This window comes from Narcine bancroftii, chromosome 9 (assembly GCF_036971445.1).
Source record: "Narcine bancroftii isolate sNarBan1 chromosome 9, sNarBan1.hap1, whole genome shotgun sequence".
In the NCBI taxonomy this organism is placed as follows: domain Eukaryota; kingdom Metazoa; phylum Chordata; class Chondrichthyes; order Torpediniformes; family Narcinidae; genus Narcine; species Narcine bancroftii.
The window spans coordinates 50,676,093-50,689,889 of record NC_091477.1 but is presented as its reverse complement, the minus strand read 5'-3'; the positions used below and the strand labels follow the sequence as shown (position 1 = coordinate 50,689,889).

Genomic DNA, 13,797 nt, shown 5'->3' with positions numbered 1-13,797 from the left:
ATTCTCTCAGGTTCCCCTCACTCCAATGTGCTTCAAGGAGAAAAGTTCCAGTCTATCCGGCCTCTACTTAAAACTCAAGCTCACAAGTTCAGGGAAACATTCTCCTGAACCTTTCCTGCACCCTATCTAGCAATATGACCTGGGTGATCTGAACTCAGCACGATACCCCATGTGTGGTCTCACCAACATCTTGTGCAGTTACAGCATGATGTTTCTACTCCTGTCCTCAATGCCATGAATGATGGCGACATGCATGCCAAACACTTTCTTTCTCCCATTTCACCACTTTCATTGAACTGTGTATTTTGACCCCTTAAATCTCTCTATTCTACAACACTCTCCACTGCATTACCATTCAACATTCACCAGTTTAAACTAGCAAAATACAACACCCTTGCAGTTATTGGAGTTAATTCCATCTATCATTCCTTGGCCCATGTTCCTAGTTCATTCAGATCTTGTTGTAATCTCAGATAACCTCCTTCACTGTCCACCATCTCACTATAGTGGGATCATCCACAATATTATGAAGGTGAGGGAGAATTAAAGACATGAGATTAAAGTAGGATCGGTGAAAGATGAGTGATAAGTGGTCAGTGACAACTCGATAGGTCTAAGAGCCTGTTTCCATGTTGTATACTGCAATGACTACAGAAAGAAGTGAAAGGAGAAGTCTGTTCTGTAACTGGAGAAGTGCTAAAATCCATTATGAATGAAGTGCTCTCAGGGCACAGAGACTGACAAGTTTAGTAGCATTCTCTGAGGTGGGTGGACCTTGAGGAACATCAGTGCCGGAGCATATTGGGGCTTTCAGAAGGCATTTAATAGGTGTCCCAGAGAAGGTTGTGATGCAAAGTGAGGGTCATATATCACGGAGGACTAGTAAACTGACAACAAACAGAGAATCAGGGGAAGTGGATGTTTTGCATATTGACAAATTTATGCTGGACTGTGCCTATGAACAATGACTTGGGTAACTAAGAAGGGAGTATTTCATCAAAGTTTGCTGATGGTAAGTGGCAAAAGTAAATTATGAGGAGTGTACAGAGCCCATGCAAGGAAAGGTCATCAGGCTTAGTACATATGATGGCAGAATATGATGGCAGAAGGGGTGTAAAGTCGGGGCTTCTCACTTCTGTAGCAAGAAGAGGAAAGGTAGTGCAGATAGCACTTGGATGGCACAGTTAGTGTTATTGACTGGAATTTGAATCTGCTGATCCTTGTAAGGAATTTTCACCATGACTATGTGGGTTTCCCCCCAATTTTCTTCCTCATTCCAAAGAGATATAGAGTTAGTCAGTTAATTTGTCTTGTGACAGAATATTTAGAGGTGGCTTTGGAGGAATTGCTAGAGCAGGTTGCACACAAACATTTTAAAACACAGAATTTTTGCCAGACTTTTGCAGAGTGCTTTTTGCAGAACGAGCAATGAAGTTGCAGAATATGGCTGGCCTGGGAGAGCATGTGATATTTGCAGGAAGAGTCAGAACAGCTTTGCTCTCAGAGAGGGAGGGAGTGAAACAGAGAGAGAAGGAGTCACAGAAATCAGGTCCAGAGGGACAAGCTGGCAAACTTTGGAAGGCTGTCCGGTCAAAGGAGAAGACTGGTGGTCTGAAAGGTGACCTGAAAGAAAGAGGATCATCTGGAGGACCCAGAAGGGAGCAAGTTTCGTCAGCAAGACTGATTGAGAAGGAACCAGTGGCGATGTCCTGGAAAAGGAATCTCTCTCTAAAAACCAGCAAGAACCCTCCTGAGTGGTAACCATTTGCCTGTTAAGCACCAAAGACTGATGAACTTTGTTAATGCTAACTTCTGGGCAACAGAACAAGAATTGCTTACAATCAGTGAGATTGTACTGTGAACAAAAGATCTTTTCTAATCTTAAATAGACATTACACACACCTGCGCTTAGTATTAGAGGGGGGATTAAGTAGGTTAGGTAGGTTAAGTATTAAGTTAAAATTTAATTCTCTTTTCTTGTTCAAATATAATTAAAATCTACTTTTGTTTAAGTAACCCTGTGTTGTGGTGCGTATCTATTGCTGCTGGTTAATGGGGTCCTCTCGACTCCGTAACAGTCTTATGAGTGGATTTGCAGTTCCTGGGCAAAAAGGGCCTATTACTATGCAAATTAAATGTAAAAATAAATGAATTAAGTGGTGTGAGACAATGGGATATTGTGATGCAGAGGGATCTGTGTGCCCTCATGCGTGAAGCAGAAAGTTAATAAGCAAATGGGATCTTGAAGACTCAAGAGACTGCGGATGCTGGACTGAAACAAAAGCTAAAGGAATTCAGAAGGTTGAGCAGTATCTGCAAGGAAAAGGGATGGTCAGTATGTCTCAGGATGAGGCTCTACATCAGGAATGAGACGGGATCTTTGTCCTTCATTGCAAGAGGAACAAATGTAAAGATATAAGAGTTTTGTATGGGAAATTGGTGAGAGCACAGCTGGTGAAATGTGTGTGATCATGATCTTATTACTTAGGGTTAGGGTAAGGATACACTATCCTCAGTAGGAATGCTGCAATGATTCATTAAATTGGCTCCAGATATGAAGGGCTTATCTAATGCTTAACACAACGCCCATATAGTCTCTGGAGTTTACTGGAATGAATGGTGATCTCCAAGTAATATGTAGAATTTGAAGGGAGAATCACAGGGTGGATACAAGGAGGATGTTTGCCAAGATGAGACATTTCTTTTCTCTATTTCTTCTTTGGAATTCTTTGGATTGGAAAAGTCTGTCCACTTAATCAGTATATGTATTGAAGAACAACCTTACTGAAGTCATTAGCTAGCTGGGCACGCTTGTTGTAGAGATCAGGCAGGAAAGTGGAGTTAAAGCCAAGATTAGATGAGTTCCATAAATGTTCATCAAGCTTCTGTGCTTAAGTCTCTGGAGTGGGGTTTGGATGAGTTTGATGCACAGGCAAGTAGGCAAATATTTCTGCCACTACCAGGCCCCTGTAGAAAAGGGGAGGCAGAAGGTTGATGTTTTAAACTGATGTTTTAAAAGGGGTTTACTATGGTAAACACAGACAGATGCTCACACTTATGGGTGACCAATCAGGGATCAGAATTTTAAGATATATCCATTGAGAAGATATAGGAAACTGGAAGAATAAATGCTGGGCAGATTGGACAAGGGGTGCCGAAGGAACCTCACATGGAACAGACATAATTCAATGAACAGGCTTTTTAAAATAAATTCAGGGGGAGCTATTACCAATAACTCAGCATGTGAACAAAATTCATTGTCTAAAATCCTTACAGTACATGCTGGAAGTTGGTTGCAAGACGAGCATCTATCATCCATTCCTAATTGTTTCCTGGGCATCGTGGCTTGAAGGTCACCTCAGAGGGCACTTGCGGGTCATCTTTATTGTTGTCGGTAGAAATTGAAATATAGGCTCGGGCAGACGAAAATGGTGGCTATCCTTCATTAATGGTGTTACTGAGTACAAGGGTTGTTGCGACAATTTGTAGAATCGTGGTGGCTAATATTTTATCCCAGATTTATTTACTTACCTAAATTTAAGTTCTGCAGTCGATTATTCAGAGTAGTTTCCTTGTAAATTCATTGAGACATTCTGATGATTTTATATCTATGATTCTGGATCCCATCTAGAGATACATCATAGAGCCCTAGGTATGAAGTGCACAACAGATATTTGTGTTGCCTTATCCAATATGAAGTTGGCTGCACAAAGGATTTTGGCCATGGAATTGGCGTGGAATTGGATTGGTATAGAAAATGTGACATTTGCACGAGAGTCTGGGTCAATCCAAAAATATAAAACACTACTAAAAATGTAACTTTTGGATCAGCGTTTGGGCCTATTCATTTATGATTATACTGCCTCTGTGAAGCATCTTAGGATGTTTAGAGAGTAGAAATACAAGTTATGTCTCCAGTAATTGTGATTTGGAAGGGGGAAATATCAAAGAGATTAATATTTAAGTTAGGTGGATCTTCAAACTGGAATGGAGTTGTTCAGCACTAGGAATAATTTTTTTTTTCATAATGACTGATACACTCCCTCTTCCCTCAGGAGTTTTTAAAGAAAGAATACAGTGCAGAAAACATCCTGTTTTGGCAAGCCTGTGAACGCTTCCAGCAGATTCCAGCAGATGACTTAGAAAAGGTAAGCACATGCAGACTATATTTGCTGCCTTCTCTAGAGACTTGAGCTTGAGGTCGAGATAAAGGCTCCATGGATGCTGGATGTGCCCAAATATGCTCCAGGACTGAATAATGAGGACCCCAAATCCTCATCCTCTGCCACATGGGGCTTCCATCTGTTTTTGCTTGCCACCCATCTGCATAAATACTTTGTGGAGATAAGGAGTCTACTTTACAGCAGTGCTTAACACCAGAAATAGGGAGAATACCCCCACTGAGAAGGAGAAGCATGGAAGATAACCCTATAGGGAAGGGCCAGTGTATTAGCAAAGGGCTCATCAACTGAGAGGCCTGCACAGGTCGTGGGCTATTGGTGACTTAGGGTCGAAGGACTCACACGGGCTGCGGGGCTGCTAGAGACTGGCTCATGTGAACTAGGATTTGAGAGGATGCTGAGGGCAGGAAAGGCAGCTGAAGGGCGTCGGGCTCTGAAGCCTCTGACTGTACTGGAGGTTTGGACCTGGAGTTCAGGTTGCCAGTGACTTGAATGGGAGTCTGTGCCAGCTGCAGAGGCTGCAGGAGCCATGGAGGTGAATCCAGGGACATTTGGTGTCCCTGAAGGGATCTCTCTTTTGCTTCTTTCTCTTATTGTTTGGGGCATTGGGTAATGCTCATGGCATCTTTTTGTTTGCCTTATGGCAGTCAAAACTTCTAGGATATCATGTATATTACATTTTTAAAGACAATAACAGAACCTTGACCTTGAATGGTGTGGCTGGGTAATTTCTCATGCAATTTGACATTTCCTAAATCTGTGGAATTTTTGAAAACAGTTTGTACACCCAGATTTAAAGCCATCAGACCTGATTCCTTTCATCGATTTGTTTTATTTTCTGAGAATCTCAATTAATTTACCAATTGTGAAGATTGATAATTCAAGCACTTTACTACTGCATTAACTAACTAAAGCAAATGGCCTTGATGCACTCAGGAAAAACAATGCCAATCAAACAAATGTCTTTGATTCATAATATTTTCTAATAGATGCTCCCTTGCTACTTGTGCAGTTCCCACAGAACAGTACTCCTGTGATCTATCTCTCTTTGCCCTGTGTTCAGCTCTCACAGATTGCTGCAGAGATCTACAGCACATACTTGTCCAGCAGCTCTCTCAGTCCTATCAACATTGACGGACAGGCACAGCTGGAGGAAGATGTCCTTAATGATCCCCGGTCGGACATGTTCAAAGCACAACAGCTTCAGGTACCATTTGCCAGTTGTTATCTCACTCTGCTCCATGATCACATGTCAAACTATTTATAGATGAACCTATCTCTCATGTCTGCAGTCTAAGAGTCTTTACCTTCAGGAGATGTTTGTATGGAAACCTCTGCTGGTTGCGTACATATCTTGACTGGTAGTTGGAAATATTTTGAATACTTTGAATTTATGTTGCTTTGTTTTCATGAGGCAGTACTGGAATGTAACCAGTCACAAATTCAGGCACCTATTGGCATAATGAGGAGCATGTATGAGATGAATTTCCTGCACTAATGTTGGTTAGGCAATAAACAATGACAAGGGCAGTAAGAAGGGACTAGATTACTTCAAAGTAATGGCATGGGATTGATTTAGTGTCTCACCCACAAGTGCAATATCACTGCCAGTGTGGCACTTTCTTCGATCTAACTGGTGAGGTCAGGTCTTATGAACATCACAATTCAAGGTGTAAATGGTATGTCAGACCCAACACTGAATTCCGATTAAATCATGTCAGTTCCTCACTTGAGAGCAGAGGAGAGCAACACTGATTCACAAAAGGAAAACAGGAAATGGCCCTTACATTTAGCAGTAAAGGGAAATAAGTATAATTGTTATTGTTCGGAGTTCAATTACACCTGAGTTTATCGGGAATTTAAAATTTTCAGTAAACATATTTCTTAGCCTGAAATGGGGTCAACACATACTGAATATTAGGCTTTGGGGTTATCAATGATGACCTGTTTCCAATGGGAAGTTTGTACATTTTGGAATGCTTTCTCCAGTGTCACCTTCCAAAAGGTAAGCCCTGCCTCTGGTCTAATCATAGGAAAAGTTCTCACTGTAGTGATTACTACCCACTCCTCAATCGCTCCTGACGTGATTGAGTTGGCCATTTGGATGCCTTCTTGAGGCAGTGTTTAACACAAAAGTCTTCAATGGAAGGAAGTTGGTTCCCTTGATGGACTTTCTACAGCCTTCTGCCCTTCTGGGCACTTGAGTTTTCAAACCTGGTAATGATGCAACAACTCCTTGCTCTGATATTCTATTATGAATGATAGTAAGCCAATGTAGAATATCTCCATGATTGTTCACTGAATTACTTAATCAAAGAGCTGTCCTTCTTAGCCCTCTGCCCGCTCCTCCCCCCTCATCACTTCTCAGCTTTTTTCTCTTCTACCCTCCTACCTGTGTCCACCTATTACCCTCACCCATTAGGCTGTGCTCTTCTCCCTTTGCTATATAAAGTAGGCTCTTTCACCTGCTGAGTTTCTCAAGCATTGAGCTTTTGCCTTTTGCTTCCTAAAATGCTACGGGAATTGTTGAGTGTCTCCAGCACTTTTTTGAACTGTCACTGATAACAATCTAAGGCAGTGGTTCTCAACCTTTTTCTTTCCACTCACATACCGCTTTAAATATTCCCTAAGCCATTGGTGCTGTGATTAGTAAGGGATGGCTTAAGGTAGTATGTGGGTGGGAAGAAAAAGTTTGAAAACCACACTTTTAATCGTCCCTCGTTGACTCATTATGTGCACGGTTTCATCACTCCAAAGGAAATGGGCCAATGACCATTTTTCTCAAGCCAAATATTTCAGTAACAATTGCGTCTAGAGCAGTGATTCTCAACCTTTTCTTCCCATTCACATCCCACCTTAAGCAATCCCTTACTAATCACAGAGCACCGAAGGCAGAGGGATTACTTAAAGTGGGATGTGAGTGGAAAGAAAAAGGTTGAGAACCACTGGTCTAAGCATTATAGATTTTTGACAGTTAAAATGCATGCGATTTGACATCTTGCATGAGACAGACATTGAATTGTTCCTGATCCCTGTTATATTTACCATGCATATGATATTTTTTCCCCCAAAATCTTATTCCACTTTGAAAGCTGCAACTGAATTTTCTCCAACTTTTTAGTCCATTTCAGATCACAACTCACTATATTTAAAAAAAATAATAATTTTCCTTCTGGTTCCTTTAAAATCCCTTTAAATCTGTGTCCTTGAGAGTGTAACCCTTATTCCATTGCTAACTGTATTTGTGTATGAATTGAATTGAATAATTCTATCATATCTGCTGTTATTCTTCCCAAATATTGGTAGTGAAGTACCAGTACCTAATCACTAGTAACACGAAAATAAAAATGAGACGAGACCAATTTGGTCCTGAAGCCTGTTTCACATTTTTAATGAAACAATGCCTAATCTGTTAATCATCTCCATCTATTGCCTTTGTATTGCCAATATATTCCTTGGTTAACTTTTTATGGCTTCACTGTATTATCCCTTGTCTGCTTACATTTGTTTGGGTTTTTCCATGATTTTAAATTCTAAGCATCATTTTATAATTTAATGCTTCCATCTATACCGTTGCCCCTACTAATTGCTCGGTTAATATGTTGTTTTATATTCTAAGATTCAAGGTTCCTTTATTGTCATATACACTCAATGCACAAAATTTGTTTTCCTCTGTTCCCCCTTGAAGGTCCACGAGTCCCCACCTGTTCAGCTTCCCTATCAATTCAAGAAAGAGAAACATTGAGTGTCCACGCATCCAGCCAGTGCCTCATGCACATGTCTTCCTGTCCATTTCAGCCATGAAACCAATCTCCTGACACCCATTACCCTTCTCAGCCCCTGGGTACAGAGTCATAGAGTTGCTTAGGATGAAAACAGCCCTTTGCCCAACGCCTACACTGAACATTGTTGGGGTCTTTCCATGAAAGACCCCAACAATGAAGACGCTGTTTACATCCGGTACCGCACGGATGGCAGTCTCTTCAATCTGAGGCACCTGCAAGCTCACACCAAGACACAAGAGAAACTTGTCTGTGAACTACTCTTTGCAGATGATGCCGCTTTAGTTGCCCATTCAGAGCCAGCTCTTCAGCGCTTGACGTCCTGCTTTGCGGAAACTGCCAAAATGTTTGGCCTGGAAGTCAGCCTGAAGAAAACTGAGGTCCTCCATCAGCCAGCTCCCCACCATGACTACCAGCCCCCCCACATCTCCATCGGGCACACAAAACTCAAAACGGTCAACCAGTTTACCTATCTCGGCTGCACCATTTCATCAGATACAAGGATCGACAATGAGATAGACAACAGACTCGCCAAGGCAAATAGCGCCTTTGGAAGACTACACAAAAGAGTCTGGAAAAACAACCAACTGAAAAACCTCACAAAGATAAGCGTATACAGAGCCGTTGTCATACCCACACTCCTGTTCGGCTCCGAATCATGGGTCCTCTACCGGCACCACCTACGGCTCCTAGAACGCTTCCACCAGCGTTGTCTCCGCTCCATCCTCAACATCCATTGGAGCGCTTACACCCCTAACGTCGAAGTACTCGAGATGGCAGAGGTCGACAGCATCGAGTCCACGCTGCTGAAGATCCAGCTGCGCTGGATGGGTCACATCTCCAGAATGGAGGACCATCGCCTTCCCAAGATCGTATTATATGGCGAGCTCTCCACTGGCCACCGTGACAGAGGTGCACCAAAGAAAAGGTACAAGGACTGCCTAAAGAAATCTCTTGGTGCCTGCCACATTGACCACCGCCAGTGGGCTGATAACGCCTCAAACCGTGCATCTTGGCGCCTCACAGTTTGGCGGGCTGCAACCTCCTTTGAAGAAGACCGCAGAGCCCACCTCACTGACAAAAGGCAAAGGAGGAAAAACCCAACACCCAACCCCAACCAACCAATTTTCCCTTGCAACCGCTGCAATCGTGTCTGCCTGTCCCGCATCGGACTTGTCAGCCACAAACGAGCCTGCAGCTGACGTGGACTTTTTACCCCCTCCATAAATCTTCGTCCGCGAAGCCAAGCCAAAGAAAAGACACTGAACAACACCCTTTCTGAGCTCGTCAACATCATTCACTTCACTGCCAACGTCCACCTCAATCTCAAATTCACCAGAAACATTCTCTCCTTTCTTGCTTTCTCTGACTCCATCTCGGGAGACAAGCATTCCACAAACAAGGCCACTAACTCCCACAACTACCTTGACCACACTTCCTCACACCCAGTCCCCTGCAAGGATTCTATTCCCTTCTCGCAATTTCTCCATTTCCACTGCATCTGTTTACAAGATGAGGCCTTCCAGTCCAGATCTTCTGAAATATCCACCTTCTTCCACAAACTTAGCTTCCCCTCCACCAACATCAACTCAGCCCTTACTCACATCTCTTCGCTCATCTTCTCTGGCCTCCTCTGTTCTCAGACGTAACAAACACAGGAATCTCTTTGTCTTTACCTACCACCCCACCAGGCTCCACATCCAACAGATTATTTCCAGACACATCTTACCCCTCCGCCCCTCCCTGCTTTCCATAGCGACTGTTCCCTCCATGACTCCCTCATCCACTCGTCCCTCCCCACAAATCGCGCACCCTCCCCTGTGGCTGTAGGAAGTGTCACTCTTGCGCCAACATCTCATCACTCACCACAGTTCAGGGCCCCAAACAGGCCTTTCAAGTGAAGCAACATTTCACTTGTGTATCCGCAGGAGTCCTCGACTGCATCCACTGATCACGGTGCGTAGACTGGGAGATCGCTTTGTTGAGCACCTTCACTCTGTCCACATCAGTGAAAGGGATCTTCCAGTGGCCAATCATTTCAATTCTGTGCCCCACCCCCATGCTCACATGTCGATCCATGCACTACCCATAAATGGGAGGAACAATACTTGATCTTTAACATTGACCTCTCCAGTTTCTGCTAACCCACTCTCCTTCCCTTCCTCCTGTCTTCTTTCCCTCAGCTCTCCACCTCTTTTCCTCTCCATTCACAGAACCATCCCTCCCCCCCTGCTTGCTGCGGTGGTCTCTCTCCCTTATCCACCTACTACCTTTGGAACCATGCCTCTACAGCTCCCCCACCACCCACCATTTTATTCAGGTGCCTGCTGACATTTTTCTATACCTTGATGAAGGGCTCAAGCCTGAAACATTGGTTATGTATCTTTATTGTTACTATATAAGGGGCAATGTTTGACTTGCTGAGTTTCTCCAGAATTGTGTTTTTACTTTAACAATGGTATCTACAGACTTACGTATTTCAAATCCAAAACAGGTCCATTATCTTATTTCAATTAAATATGTGCTTTACCTTTGCTTTGATGATGGAACAAATCAAAGCACACCTCCCAGGGATGCTAGCTTCATTTCAATTTGCCTATAGATAGAAACTGTTCCATAGACGATGCTACAGCCTTGTTACTTTACTCCATCCTGGCCCACCTGGAGAACGATGCCTCATTCGTTGAGTTCAGGTTGGCGTTTAATATGATCATTCCCCAGAGGCTGTGGATTTGCTGTCCTCACTGAGACTCAACACCCTGCTCTGTAACTGGATCCTGGACTTTCCAACGGAAAGACCACAGTCTGTCTGGATCAGTAGCAGAATGTTGAGCATTGTCACGTTGAGCACAGGCACACCTCAGGGCTGTGTGCTCAGCTGACTTCTGTTCATGCTACTAACCCATGACTGCATTGCCAGATTCAACTCCACCAGTGTCATCAAGTTTGCAGTTGACACAACAGAAGTTGGCCTCATCAGCTACAAGGTAGATCACACTTCATGATATGGTGTAAGAGTAACAACCTGAGTCTCAACATGGACAAGATGAAGGAGATGATCACGGACTTCAGAAGGACCAAGAACAACCACCCTCCACCACACCAACAACTCTGTAGTAGAGAGTGTGGAGAGCACCAAGTTCCTTGGAGTTCACTTAACTAGTGACCTATCGTGGACACACAACATCTCCTCTCTTGTCACAAAAGTATAACAGTGACTGCACTTCCTGAGAAGACTGAAGCGGACAGGGTTACTGGCCACCATCGTGTCAACCTTCTAGAGGAGCTTGATCAAAACCGTCCTGGCCAGATGCATCACAGTGTGGTATGGTTTCTGCAGATGGATCAGAAGTCAATCCACAGGACAATCAAAGTGGTTGAGAGGATCTTTGGTGTCTCCCTTCTCCCATCGATGTGATCTACTGGGATCATTGTTTGAAGAGGGCATGCAAAATCATTAAAAGTCCCCTTCACACAGCATCTTTCAGCTACTCCCATCAGGGAAGAGATACAGGAGTATAAGAGCCAGCACCACCAGGCTGAGGAACAGCTTCTTCCCATGGGCAGTGCTGAATAATCAAAGGAACTGCTCACACTAAACATCCGAGATCCTCATTCATACAAAACAATGTTGTTTTTTTAAAAAAATTAGATATAATACTTGTCTGCAATATGTATTATTTGACTGTATGTGTGTTATGTCCGGTTGTGTGTCTGCATGTTTTGCACCGAGTACCAGAGAACAATAAACTTGACCTGGCCTGACTGTGGCTAACTATCTTGAGGGACTTTTTCCAAATGCATCAAATGTATTCTGATGGTAACTTTACTAATAGCCACAGAGTGAGCCATGTCTGTTAAAAGGCATTCCGTATCATGCATCCTTACAAAGTAGAATTAGGCCATTCAATTTATCACATCTATGCTTGCTCAAAGTGCAATCCTATTTCCCCCCACAGATGTTCCCTGCAACCTATGCTCTCCATGTTCCTATCAACTCACCAACGCTTACCAAAAAATGTAGTACGAATTTTTTAGTGACCCATTAATCCACCAAACTGTACACCTTTGGACCTTCAGAAATCTTGAATAGTCGCAGAGAAAATGTTCAGACTGCACACAGGCTGCCCCAAGGGCAGGAAGGAGCCTGAATCAGTAAGGCAGCAGAAATACTTATTGTGTCAAAATGGTGCCCCTTTAGTATATCTATAATAGGAAAACCTCATTCTTGTTTAATTCCTGTTCCCAAAGACAAATGACCATCTTTCTGTCTTTGAACCTTACACTACATTATTCTATACTACCATCAATAGTTCTTCATTACGTTATCTTTATGATGCTGGATTTTGGGTGTGCTTCATCAATCTATGTCATCTTCCCACAGATCTTCAACTTGATGAAGTTTGACAGCTACACCCGCTTTGTGAGGTCTCCACTTTACCAGCAGTGTGTGTTGGCAGAAGTAGAGGGGCGGCCTCTCCCCGGTGAAAACTCACTGCGAGCAAGTCAATCCTTTGATTCCAAACATTATCAGGACAGCTCCAAAAAGGTAAGGTTGTGCCCAGTGAAGGGATAAAGCACGGGAGGACTGACTGCAGGGAGCCATTGTTTGTGCTGGATTCCTGCCTCCTGGACTGGCAGGAAGCAAAGGGAAATGAATCTGATTTGCCTGCTATGTTAAAATGCTAGAAACCTAGTTTGACCATTATCATACTAATCCTGTAATTTTGCTTTTACCACCTTTTCTATTAATCTTTAAATCTAATATGGCAACTTTTTTTTAACGATGCCTCGATAGCAGGTAAAACTAAGATTGTCACTGTACCCCTCTACATGTGACAATAAATAAACCCTAAATGTGTCATGATTCCTGATGTACAATCTCTTTGATTGCCTAAATACCTCACCAAAAGAAAGTCTCTGCAGTTATTCAATCTGTTGGCTCCCAGTTTGCGTATTCTTCTACCTGATGGGTGAGATTTGGGACAGATGACTTCAATTTGTCCTGCGGCCAGCCTGTGTCCAACGCAAGGACAGCAGCAGTAATTATGGGGTTTGACATGGTCTAGGTTGACTTGCCTGGAGCTGTCTCCCCTCATATCCTGCACGGTGAGATCTGAACCAGCCCAGAATGGTGACTACCTCCTATCATTCTCTATTTCCACGAGTGGCAGAGTCGTGGACCATGGAACAGCTACAAAGTAAGGAGATGGCCATTTAACACTGAGGTCTGTAGAAAGTCTTCTCTTGGAGGGTAGTGTATCTCTGAAATTCTCTACCCCTGAGGATGGTAGAAATCAGATCATTAGATATAGTTAAGTGGAGATGGATAAATAATTGAAAGAGGAATTGAAGGCAATGGAGAACTGACAAATAAAGAGATGAAACCAGCATAGATCAGCCATTATCATATTGATCAGCAAAAGCTTCAAACATTCAATATTTCCACAGTCAATCAAGTGACTGGGTCCTTCAGGTGAAAACCATAGGGCTCTTAATCTAGCCCTTGCCCTTACAGATAATTACCATTCACCACATCTCTGTGACATTCTAATCCTGCTCCAGGCTGCCTCTATATTGTTGAATGACCAGCCGGCCTAGCCCACCGACGAGGCAGCCATAATATTCTGCTCACATTGCAGCAGGTAACCCTGTCACTCAATGTCTTTATGAGTAGGGTAGTCTGAGCTGAACAAACAATGTAAAAGATATAAGAAGAAAGGCAATGGAATGTTGAATGGGGAAGGTTCTACTCTTTGCCCAATCCCCATTCAAATGCACACTGATCTTTTCATGTGCCTTGGGTTCACCCTTTGATAACTCGTACTAATTGT

General features: G+C 43.2%; 1 protein-coding gene across 8 annotated transcripts in view; it reads left to right on the top strand.

Moving 5' to 3' along the window:
• The window catches only part of LOC138743612 (regulator of G-protein signaling 14-like), a 105,949-nt gene that overhangs the window by 55,257 nt on the left and 36,895 nt on the right, over nt 1-13,797 (top strand). For 6 of the 8 annotated variants that reach the window (XM_069899129.1, XM_069899133.1, XM_069899126.1 and 3 more), the window contains exons 4-6: nt 4,056-4,148; nt 5,245-5,388; nt 12,348-12,512. In XM_069899129.1, coding sequence (XP_069755230.1) covers nt 4,056-4,148; nt 5,245-5,388; nt 12,348-12,512 — 402 coding nt within the window. Of the gene's footprint in view, nt 1-2,330; nt 2,408-4,055; nt 4,149-5,244; nt 5,389-12,347; nt 12,513-13,797 lie in introns of those variants that run through there. The other 2 variants (XM_069899132.1, XM_069899131.1) reach the window with 2 other exon arrangements.